The sequence below is a fragment of the Muscardinus avellanarius genome (assembly GCF_963383645.1).
Source record: "Muscardinus avellanarius genome assembly, chromosome: 16".
NCBI classification, from domain to species: Eukaryota; Metazoa; Chordata; class Mammalia; order Rodentia; family Gliridae; genus Muscardinus; species Muscardinus avellanarius.
In genome coordinates, this window is record NC_137802.1 from 28,112,931 (window position 1) to 28,125,093 (window position 12,163).

The following is a 12,163-nucleotide window of genomic DNA, read 5'->3' on the forward strand; positions in this document are numbered from 1 at the left end:
TTTCTATTGATTATAAAATGGGCTGGGTTGATAGTTTTATAACAAGTAATACTTAAATTTAGATAATGTTTGAATTTTGTTTCCTGTTACCTAGAACCAACACAGATCTACAGATTTCTTCGAACGCGAAATCTCATAGCAGTAAGTAGTCAGTGAAATTCATCAATGTTATTTCATTCTTATATCTTCAGTTGTACTTAATTTTAATATTTTTAAACTTTTTTTATAGCCAATATTTTTGCACAGAACTCTTACTTACATGTCTCATCGAAACTCCAGAACAAACATTAAAAGGTACATTTTATGAATTTTATTTCAAGCTGATCAAAGCATCTGAACGTTTTGTCCTAAAGTAATGTTTGTGATCAAAGGTTATATATATGAAAATTGAAGAGAAATAATGATAAGTTGAATTGGTTGCAAACTGTTTGTGTGTGTGTGTGTGCTGTGGACAAAACTCAGGGACATTCTACCTCTGAGCTACACTCCCAGCCCTTTTTTTGGGGGGGGGGCAATACTGGGGGTGGAATCCAGGGATTTTCTACCTCCGGGCTATACTTTCAGACCTATTTTCTTATACTTTATTTGGAAACAGGGTCTCAGTAAGTAGCTGAGGCTGGCTTTGAACCTGTGTGATCCTCCTGTTTCAGCCTCCCAAATTCTGGAATTAGAAGCATGCGCCACTATGCCTGGCTTTTTCTTTATTTTTGAAGTAGGGTCTCAGTAAGTAGCTTTGGCTATCTGCGAATGCGATCTTCCTGTCTCAGGCTCCCAAGTACTGGGATTACAAGGGTGTGCCGCTATACCTGGCTATCAGCCCTATTTTTATTATTTTGAAATAGGATCTCACTAAGTTTTGCAGGGACTCACTACATAGCTCTGGCTGGCCTTGAATGCAGTCCTCCTGTCTCAGCCTCCCAGTCTCTGGGATACAAGCATGTGGCACCATGCCCAGCTCTTTAGTTTTTATTTTGAAAAAGGTTTCCCTAGGTTGATGTGAGTCTCACTCCCAGCCTATTTCATCTATTTATTTATTTATTTATTTATTTATTTATTTATTTATTTAGTGGGTCTGGGGGTGGAACCCAGAGGCATTTGACCTCCAAGCTACACCCCTTGCCCAATTTTTTGTTTTTTATTTTGAAACAGGGTCTCACTGAGTTGCGGAGGGCCCCACTAAGTAGCTGAGGCTGTGCGTGAACCGCGATCCTCTGGTCTCAGCCTCCTGAATGCTGGGATTACAAGCGTAAGCAACCATGCCCAGCTTATTTTACTTGTTTGTTTGTTTGTTTGTTTGTTTGTTTGTTTGTTTGTTTTTGGTGGTACTGGGGTTCCTGGAAACCCTTCTACCTCTGGGCTACACTCCCAGACCTATTTTATATTTTTTTATTTGGAAACAGGGTCTCTTAAACCAGCAAGACTGGCTTTGAACCTGTGCTATCCTCCTGTCTCCACTTCCCAAGTGTGGGGATTACAAGCATGCTCCACTATGGCTGGCTTTTAGTTTTTATTTTTAAAAGGGTTTCTCTAGGTTGACGAGAGTCTCACTAACTGCTGAGGGTGTCCTTGAACCTGCGTTCCTTTTTCTCAACCTCTCAAGTACTGAAATTACAGATATATACCACCAACCCCAGCCTAATAATATCATTTTTATAAACCCCAGGGTTTTTTTTTTCTGTAATAGAAATGATTTAGTAGTAAGGAAAATTAAGTGATCTTACCGAGTCATGCTTTTGCTCTGTGCCACTAATTATTTTCAAGTTTGGTAGAAGTCCAGGATTATTACTTTTGTGTGTGTGGTACTGGAGATTGAACCCAAAGGCACTCTACAAACTACACCTCCAGCCTGATTTTATTTTTTATTTGGAAACAGGGTCTCACTAAGTTGATCAGAGTCTCAACCTCAGCAAGTAGTGAAAACCTGTGATCCATCCTCCTGTCTCAGCCTCCTAAGTACCGGGATTACAAGTCTGTGCCACTATGCTCCTCTGAAGTCCAGGATTTAAATACTTAACTAAATAACTCAGCATACTATCTTTGATACATAAATTTTATTTGTGTGTGTGGTAGTGGTAATAGAACCCCGAGGCTTCTATCTCTGAGCTACATCCTCAGCCCAACTTTATTTTCTGTTTTGAAACAGCATCTCACTAAGTTGCTGAGTTATCTTTGAACCCGAAATTCTCTAGTCTCAGTTTCCCAGGTATTGGGATTACAGTGGGTATGGGCCACCGTGTCTGGCTTGATAAATAAAATTTAAGTTATTTTTAAAATTATTTCTTATATCTAATATCTTATATCATCTAAAGTAATAGATTCAGAAAGTCTCATATATTTGGTAACATCTTACTGAAGGGGTAATAGTTTTGAAGGAATTTAAGATGAATATTCTTTTTTTTTTTTTTTTTTTTTTGCGGTATTGGGGATAGAACCCAGGGGCATTCTACTTTCGAGCTACACCCCAGCCCTATTTTATATTTTATTTTTTTGGTGGTACTGGGGTTCCTGGAAGCCCTTCTACCTCCAGGCTACACACCCAGACCTATTTTTTTATATTTTTATTTGGAAACAGGGTCTCTTAAGCCAGCAGAGCTGGCTTCAAACCTGCGCAATCCTCCTGTCTCTGCCTCCCAAGCACGGGGATTACAAGCATGCACTACCACGCCCAGCTTTTTTTTTTGTGTGTGTGTGTGGTACTGGGGGTTGAACCCAGGGGCTTTTCTATCTCTGGGCTCTACTCCCAGACCTACTTTATACTTTATTTGGAAACAGGGTCTCACTAAGTTGCTGAGAGCCTAAGTAGCTGAGGTTGGCTTCAAATCTGGTGCGATCACCTGTCTCAGCTTCCCAAGCGCTGGGATTACAAACCTGCGCCACCACACCTGGTTCTATTTTTTATTCTTTATTTTGAAACAGGAGTTGCGAAAGGCCTCACTAAGTAGCTGAGGCTGTTCTTGATCCTCCTGTCTCAGCCTCTCGAATTCTGGGATTATAAGCCCGTGCCAACACGCGCGGCTAAGATGAATGCACTTAAACTGGTCTTAATCGTTGGTTTTAAACTGGAATCTGTAGGTATACTACGTGTGTGTGTGTGTGTGTGTGTGTGTGTGTGTGTGTGTGTGTGTGTGTTTGTGTTAGTTACTGGGGATGGAACCCAGGGACATTCTACCTGCGAGCTACATCCCCAGCTCTGTTTCTTATTCTTTATTTTGAAATAGGGTCTCACTGAGTTTCAAAGGGCCTCACTAAGTAGTAGTTGAGGCTGTCTATGAACTGCAATTCTCCTGTCTTAGCCTCCTAAATGCAGGCATTACAAGCATGCACCACCACGCCCAGTTTAGAGTTTATTTTTGTTGCATAACATTTATTTGTTTTTGTTTTTATTTTTTTGGTGGTACTGGGGTTCCTAGAAACCCTTCTACCTCTGAGCTATTTTTATACTTTTTAATTTGGAAACAGGGTCTCTTAAGCCAGCGTGGCTGGCTTCGAACCTGCATGATCCTCCAGTCTTCATCTCCAAAGTGCAGGGATTACAAGTGTGCGCCACCACGCCCGGGTCATAAAATATTATTTAATAGGTGCAAATAAGGTACCCAAATAAGGAGGAAGGACATGATGCATTAGTCAACAGAAGCCAACTTTATTTTTTTTTTTTTTAATGCTGTACTTGGGATGGAACCCAGAGGCATTCGACCTCCAAGGTACATGTGTACTTTAGTCTTTTCTTTTTTTTTTTTTTTTTTGTGGTGGTACTGGGGATGGAACCCAGGGGCCTTCTACCTCTGGGCTATACTCCCAGACCTATTTTATATTTTATTTGGAAACAGGGGTCTCTTAAGCCATCTGAGACTGGCTTTGAACCTGCGTGATCCTCCTGTCTCAGCCTCCCAAGCATGGGGATTACAATCTTGAGCCACCACGCCAGGCTAGTCCTATTTTTTATTCTTTATTTTGAAACAGGGTCTCACTGAGTTGCAAAGGGCCTAAGTATCTGAGGCTGGCTGTGAACCGCATTCTTCCTGTCTCAGTCTCCCAAATGCTGTGATTATAAGTGTGCACCCCATGCCCCTCTTATTTCTTATTTAATTAATTAATTAATTAATTAAAAATTTTTTTTGGTGGTACTGGAGGTGGAACCAGAGGCTTTCTACCTCCAGGCTATACTCCCAGACCTTTTTTATATTTTATTTTGGAAACAGGGTCTCACTAAGTTGCTGAAAGCCTCACTAAGTAGCTGAGGCTGGCCTCGAACCTGTGCGATCCTCCTGTCTCAGCCTCCCAAGCGCAGGGATTACAAGTGTGCGCCACTATGTCTGGCTTAATTAATTAATTTTATTTACTTTTTGGTAGAACCCAGAGAGTTTCTACCTCCAGGCTATGCTCCTAGATCTGTTTTTGTTTGGAAACAGGCTTTCACTAAGTTGCTGAGAGCCTCGCTAAGTAGCTGAGGCTGGCTTCGAACCTGTGTGATCCTCCTGTCTCAGCCTCTCAAGAGCAAGGATTACGTGTGTGCCACTACATCTGGCCTACCCTTTTTTTTTTTTTTTTTTTTTGTGGTAGTGGAAATGGGACCCAGGGGCATTCTACCTTTGAGCTGCACTCCCAGCCCTATTTTTTTATTCTTTATTTTGAAACCGGGTTTAACTGAGTTACAAAAGGGCCTCATTAGGTAGCTGAGGCTGTCCGCGAACCATGATCCTCAGGTCTCAGCCTCCCAAATGCTGGGATTACAAACATGCGCCACCATGCCCCGCTCCAGCTCTATTTCTTAGTGTGTGTGTGTGTGTGTGTGTATGTGTGTGTGTGTGTGTGTGTGTGTGTATGTGTGTGTGTTACTTGGAATGAAACCCAGGGGCTTTCTACCTCCAGGCTACACTTCCAAGACCTATTTTATATATTTTTTTGGAAATAGGGTATCACTAAGTTGCTGAGAGTTCACTAAGTAGCTGAGACTGGCTTGAACCTGTGTGTTCCTCCTGTCCCAGCCTCTGAAGTACTGGATTATAAGCATGTGCCACCACGCCTGGCTTATTTTTTATTCTTAATTGAAACAGGGTCTCACTAAGTTGCAGAGGGCCTCACTAAGTAGTTGAGGCTGGCTATAAACCTTCCATCCTTTTGCCTCACCCTCCCAAGTATGAGATTATAGGATGTGCCATCACACCTAGTTTTAAGACTATTTTTAGAAAATTACAGTACAATTTGTGCCTTTGTTTATTTATTTATTTATTTTTCATGGTACTGGGGATAGAACCCAGAGGCTTTCTATGTCTGGGCTATACTCCCCGACCCATTTTATATTTTATTTGGAAACAGGGTCTCACTAAGTTGCTGAGAGCTTCACTAAATAGCTGTGGCTGGCTTCGAACCTGCACGATCCTCCTGTCTCAGCCTCCCAAGCACGGGGATTACAAGCGTGCGCCACCACTCCTGGCTCAATTTGTGCCTTTAGATGAATACTATTGTCTTCAAAATAGTTGGTGACTTTGGGAGCTGGGGGATGCATATAGCTCAATGGTAAGGGCTTGCCTAGCATTTTTGGGGTAATGGGTTTGTTTGGCAGAACCAGAAAAGACAAAATAATAAGTATTGGTACCGGGCATGGTGGTGCACACCTATAATTCCAGTACATGGAGACTTGAGACAGAAGGTCACAGGTTTGAGGCCAGCCTCAGCAACTTAGTGATACCCTGTTTCAAAATAAAACATACAAAGTGGGCATGGTCAGAAGCTAGGCATGGTGGTGCAGGCTTGTAATCCCAGTATTTGGGAGGCTGAGGCAGGATGATCACATGGGTTTGAAGCCAGCCTCAGCTACTTAGGCTCTCAGCAACTTAGTGTGACTCTGTTTCTAAATAAAATATAAAATAGGTATGGTAATGTAGCCCAGAGGAAGAAAGCCCCTGGGTTCCATCCCTAGCACCACAAAAAAAAAAAAAAGGTGGGCATGGTTGTACATGCCTGTAATCTCAGTATTTGGGAGGCTGACAGGAGGATCACAGGTTTGAGGACAGCCTCAGCAAGTGGTGAAACTCATCAACCTAGTGAGACCCTTTTTCACAATAAAAAATAAAATGGGGCTGGATGTGTAGCTCAGAGGTACAATGCCCCTGGGTTTAATTCCCAGTACCACACACAAAAACACAAAGTATGGTGACTTTGAAAGGTAACATCAGGGCCAGGCATGTTTGTGAGGCTGAGATAGGAGGATAGTGGTTCGAGGACAGCCTCAACTACTTAGTGAGGTTCTTTTTAACTCAGACCCTGTTTCAAAATAAAGAATAAAAAAAATAAGGCTGGGGCCGTAGCTTGGAGATAAGATGTCCCTGAGTTAAGGTAACACCAGTGATTGTGTTTTTTTCTCAAATTGAATTTAGAACCCCCTCCCCCCCCGGCCTTGTGGTACTGGGGTTGAAACCCAGGGGCTTTTTTTTTTTATCTCTGGGCTATACTCCCAGACCTATATTATACTTTATTTGGAAACAGGGTCTCACTAAGTATCTGAGAGCTTCACTAAGTAGCTGAGGCCGGCTTCAAACCTGTGTGATCCTCCTGTCTCAACCTCCCGAGTGCTGGGATTACAAGCGTCCGTCACCACGCCGGGCTAAACTGCTTTTTTATTATAACAAAATATATTCCTTTTTTTTGGGGGGGGGGCAGTGCTAGGGGTTTCATATGCTAGGCAAGTACTCTACTACACAATGTATTCCCAGCTCAAAAACCCTCGTTGAATGAGCCGGGTGTGGTGGCGCACGCTTGTAATCCCTGCACTTGGGAGGTGGAGACAGGAAGATCGCGCAGGTTCGAATTCAGCCACGATGGCTTAAGAGACCCTATTTCCAAATAAAAACATAAAAAATAGGTCTGGGAGTGTAGCCCGGACGTAGAAGGGCTTCCAGGAACCCCAGTACCACAAAAAAAAAAAAAAAAAAAAAAACCACCAAAAAACCCCTCATGTAAATAATATCTTTCAAGTCATACTCCAGTTGTAATATTAATTTTGGCATATTTGTTAAACTTGTACTTCAGTTTCTATAGGTTAACATTGCTCTCACAGTAGAAATATAGGTCAGGAGGAAATCTTTTGAATCCATTTTATTATATTTCATGTAAGCTATTTCTGATCTCTAAGAAAATTTTCAGAAATTTCTTGAATTTTTAGCCGGGCGTGGTGGCGCACGCTTGTAATCCCAGCATTCGGGAGGCTGAGACCTGGAGGATCACGGTTCATGGACAGCCTCAGCTACTTAGTGAGGCCCTCTGCAACTGAGAGAGACCCGGTTTCAAAATAAAGAATAAAAAATAGGGCAGGGGGTGTAGCTCGGAGGTTGAATGCCCCTGGGTTCCATCCCCAGACCCGCCAAAAAAAAAAAAAGAAAAAAGAAAAAAGAAAAAAAAAAGGAAATTTCTTGAATTTTTAAGAATCCTCTGTTTTGATGACTTTGATGACTATTTCTCTTATTAAAATCTGAGCTACAGTAGCATTGCCTTTCTCAAGAACAGAAATACTTGGTGTTGAGGAGAGGAGCCACTTTTGTAAATGTAACTTGTTTTTTTCCCTGAGGAAGACTGGGTTGCCTTCATGATCTTATCTAGTTTAAATGGTTGTTACTATTCAGTTCTATTCTTCTGTATAAAATTTTACAATGTTGGAAGAGATGAACCTTGAAACTTACAGTCTTACCTTTCTTCCTAAAGAGGGAATGTTATCTTAATAATTACCTAAAGATAAAATTATTACTCCTATAAGTTTCCAAAGTCAGGCGTGGTGGCACACGCTTGTAATCCCAGCATTCGGGAGGCTGAGACAGGAGGATTGCAGTTCTCAGACAGCCTCAGCTACTTAGTGAGGCTCTCCGCAACTTAGTGAGACCCTGTTTCAAAATAAAGAATGAAATATAGGGCAGGGGGTGTAGCTCAGAAGTTGAATGCTCCTGAGTTCCATCCCCAGACCCGCCAAAAAAATATAATAATAATAAAATAGGGCTTGGGGTGTAGCTCGGAGGTAGAATGGCCCAACCTCGGTACTTCAAAAAAAAAAAAAGAAAGAAAGAAAAAAGTTTTCAATAATTTTATTTTATTTATTTATTTTTGGTGATACTGGTGGTGGAACCCCTCTACCTCCAGGCTGCTCTCCCAGACCCATTTTATATTGTTTATTGGGAAACAGAGTCTCTTAAGCCAGCAAGGCTGGCTTCGAACCTGCGCAAACCTCCTGTCTCCCCCTCCCAAGCGCGGGGATTACAAGCGTGCGCCACCATGCCTGGCGTCCAATAATTTTAAAACCCTCCACAGCAATAACTTTCAGTATTTATACTGAACATTTCTTTGTAACTAGCCTAAAAAACTCCTTTATTTATTTTTTTTCCTTCTCATCTGTGGAGATTGAAAATACATTGCCATCCTTCATAAAACACTAATGCTATATTGGGTGAAAGTTAAAATTTTTAAAGTTTTCAGTTACTGTAAAGAGAAGCTTCTTTTGAAAAGATGATTGTTAATAGAGCCTATAGTCATTCATCTGAAATATAGACTCTGTCAATACTGCATTTTTTTATTACTTATTTTGCTATAATATATTTACCTGAACACTTCTGGTAATTCTTAGATTAATACAGGAACTTTTTTTGCAGTATTGAGGATGGAACCTAAGCTTCTTTTGAAAAGATGATTGTTAATGGAGCCTCTACTCATTCACCTGAAATAAACTGTGTCAATACTGCATTTTCTTTTTTTTTTTTTTTTTTTTTTTTTTTTTTTTTTTTTTTTTGGTGGCACTGGGTGTGGAACCCAGAGGCTTTCTACCTCCGAGCTACACTCCCAGACATATTTTATATTTTATTTGGAAACAGGGTCTCACTAAGTTGCTGAGAGCCTCATTAAGTAGCTGAGGCTGGCTTCGAACCTCCATGATTCTCCTGTCTCAGCCTCCCAAGCGCGGGGATTACAAGCGTGCACCACCAAGCGCCTGGCTCAATACTGCATTTTCTATCACTATTTTGCTATAATATATTTACTGAACACTTCTGGTAATTTTTATAGTAGATTAATATAGGAACTTTTTATTTTTTGCAGTACTGAAGATGGAACCCAGGGATATTTTACCTTAAGGCTACACTCTTGGCCCTAATTTTTATTCTTTATTTCTGACACAGTGTCTCACTGAATTGCATAGGACCTCACTAAGTGGATGAGGCTATCCATGAACCACGATCCTCCTGTCTCAGTCTCAAAAATGGTGGGATTCAAGGGTGCGCCTCCACGCCTGGCTCAGGAACTGTTTTTGAGGCGTAATCATGTTGGTAATTTTATTTATTTATTTATTTATTTATTTATTTATTTATTGTAGTACTGGAGATGGAATTCAGGGCCTTTTTACCTTCGAGCTGCACCCTCAGCCCTATTTTTTTTTTTTTTTTTTTTTTTTGTGTGTGTGTGGGTCTAGAAATGCAACTCAGGGGCATTCAAACCTCCAAGCTATACCCCCTGCCCTATTTTTTTTATTTTTTATTTTAAAACAGTGTCTCACTAAGTTGCAAAGGGCCTCACTAAACAGCTGAGGCTGTTGATGAACCATGATTCTCCTGTCTTGACCTTCCAAATCCTGGGATTGCAAGTGTGCACCACCACTTCTGGCTTCATGTTGGTAATTACATCTTTTTTTTTTTTTTCTTTTTTGATGGTACTGGGGATGGAGCCCTTCTATGTCTGGGCTACACTCCCAGACCTATTTTATATTTTTATTTGTAAACAGGGTCTCTTAAGCCAGCGAGGGGCTTCAAACCTGCGCGATCCTCCTGTCTCTGCCTCCCAAGCGCAGGGATTACAAGCGTGCGCCATCACGCCCGGCATCATGTTGGTAATTATTGTTACCTTTTTTATTTCTTTTTGGTACTGGGGATTGAACTATACTCCCAGCCCTCTTATTTTTATTAATTAATTAATTTATTTGCAAGGTCTCACAAAATTAATGAGAGTTAAGCTACTTGGTGAGGTTGTCTTTGACCCTGTGATCCTTCTGTCTCGCCTTCTAAGTCCTGAGATAACAAGTGTGCACCACCATGCCTAGCTATTTCTATTATCTTAAAGCATTATACAGTCATAGGATAATGTGGAATATATTAAACTTTTCAAGTCCTAAATTTGAAGAGAATATGAATATAAATACAAACATTTGGGCCACATGTGGTGGCACATACTTATAATCCTGGTTATACAGGAGGGTAAGGCAGGTGGACTGCAAATTTCAGGTCAGATTTGGCAACTTATGAGGACCTGTCAAATCAAAATGGATAAGACCTGGGCATGGTGGCACATACTTATAATCCCAGTACTGATGTTGGCTGAAACCAGAGGATCGGAGTTTTGTTTGTTTTTTTGGGTAGTACTAGGATTGAACCTGGGGGGGGGGGTCTCTCTAAGCTTATACTACCAGCCCTATTTTATTTTTTTTTATTTTGAAATAGGGTCTCACTAGGTTAATGAGAGTCTCACTATTTGCTGAGGCTGTTTTCAAACCTGTGGTCCTCCTGTCTCAGCCTCCCAAGTACTGAGATTACAGGTGTGTGCCACCATGCCTGGCTAAGGATGGCAGGTTTGAGACCAGTCTCAGCAATTTATCAAGACCCTTTTTTTAATTAAAAAAAATTTTTTTTTGGTACTGGAAATGGAACCCAGGGTAATTCTACCTCCGAGCTACACCCCAGTCATATTTTTTATTCTTTATTTTGAAACAGGGTCTCACTAAATTGCAGAGAGCCTAAGTAGCTGAGGCTACCTGTGAGCCTGCAATCCTTCTGTCTCAGCCTCCCAAGTACTGGGATTATAAGCATGCGCCACCACGCCTGGCTGAAACCCTTTTTTTAAAACAAAATATTTAAGCCAGGCCTGGTGGCACATGCTTGTTTGTAATCCCCGCGCTTGGGAGGCTGAGGCAGGAGGATCGCGCAGGTTCGAAGCTAGCCTCAGCTGGCTTAAGAGACCCTGTTTCCAAATAAAAAATATAAAAAAATAGGTCTGGGAATGTAGCCCAGAGGTAGAATGCCCTTGGGTTTCATCTCATCCCCAGTACCACACACACAAAAAAAAGTTTAAAAAAGAATAGGGGCCAGGCATGGTGGCACATGCTAGTAATCCCTGCGCTTGGGAGGCAGAGACAGGAGGATTGCGCAGGTTCAAAGCCAGCCTCACTTACTTAAGAGACCCTGTTTCCAAATAAAAATATAAAAAATAGGTGTCTGGGAGTGTAGCCTAGAGGTAGAAGGGTTTTCAGGAACCCTAGTACTACACCAAAAAGAAAAAAAAAAATAGGGGTATGTCTTAGAGGTAAAATGCCCCTTAATTTAATACCCAGTATGACAGAAAGAAAATAAAATAATAAATAAATAAAATAAATAAATACATAAAATAAATAATAAAATAATAAAATAAAAAAATGCCCCTGAATTTAATACCCAGTATGACAGAAAGAAAATAAAATAGGATGTAGATAAAGCTGGACATAGTACGTACTCCTGTAATAATCTACAGCGTTTTAAAAAAAAAAAAAGATGGGCATGGTGACTAGGACAGGAGAATTCCCAGATTTGAGCCCAGCAACCGGTATTTAGTGAGGTCCTCTGCAACGTAGTGAGACCCTGGTTCAAAATACATTCAAAATACAGAATATAAAATAGGACTGGAGATGTACCTCAAAGGTAGAGAGAGTGCCCCTGGGTTCAGTCCCCAGTATAACAAAAAAAAAAAAAAAAGAGAGAGAGACAGAAAGGGAGAGGGGAAAAAAGCATTTGGGGTTAGGGATATAGCTCAGTAATGGAGTGCTTACCTAGCATGCCTTGGGCCCTGGATTTGAGTTCCAGAACACTAAAATAAAGTTGCATACACAGTACTTGAGAGACAGAGAAAAGCATTGTAGATTGAAGACCGCCCTCAGCAAATTACTCTCCGCAGCTGAGGGAGACCCTGTTTGTTTATTTATTTATTTATTTATTTATTTATTTATTTATTTATATTTTTTTGGTGGTACTTGGGTTCCTGGAAGCCCTTCTACCTCCGAGCTACACTCCGAGACCTATTTTTACAGTTTTATTTGGAAACAGGGTCTCCTAAGCCAGCGTGTGCAGCGGCTGGCTTCGAACCTGCGCGATCCTCCTGTCTCTGCCTC

At 41.1% G+C, this 12,163-nt stretch overlaps 1 protein-coding gene across 2 annotated transcripts in view; it reads left to right on the top strand.

The window, feature by feature from the left end:
• SUZ12 (SUZ12 polycomb repressive complex 2 subunit) overlaps positions 1-12,163 on the top strand; it is a gene marked incomplete at both ends in the record, with an annotated part of 75,500 nt that overhangs the window by 6,705 nt on the left and 56,632 nt on the right. For both annotated transcript variants that reach the window (XM_080712386.1, XM_080712387.1), the window contains 2 exons: positions 95-141; positions 230-294. In XM_080712386.1, the coding sequence (XP_080568512.1) occupies positions 95-141; positions 230-294 (112 nt within the window). The remainder of the gene's footprint in view (positions 1-94; positions 142-229; positions 295-12,163) is intronic.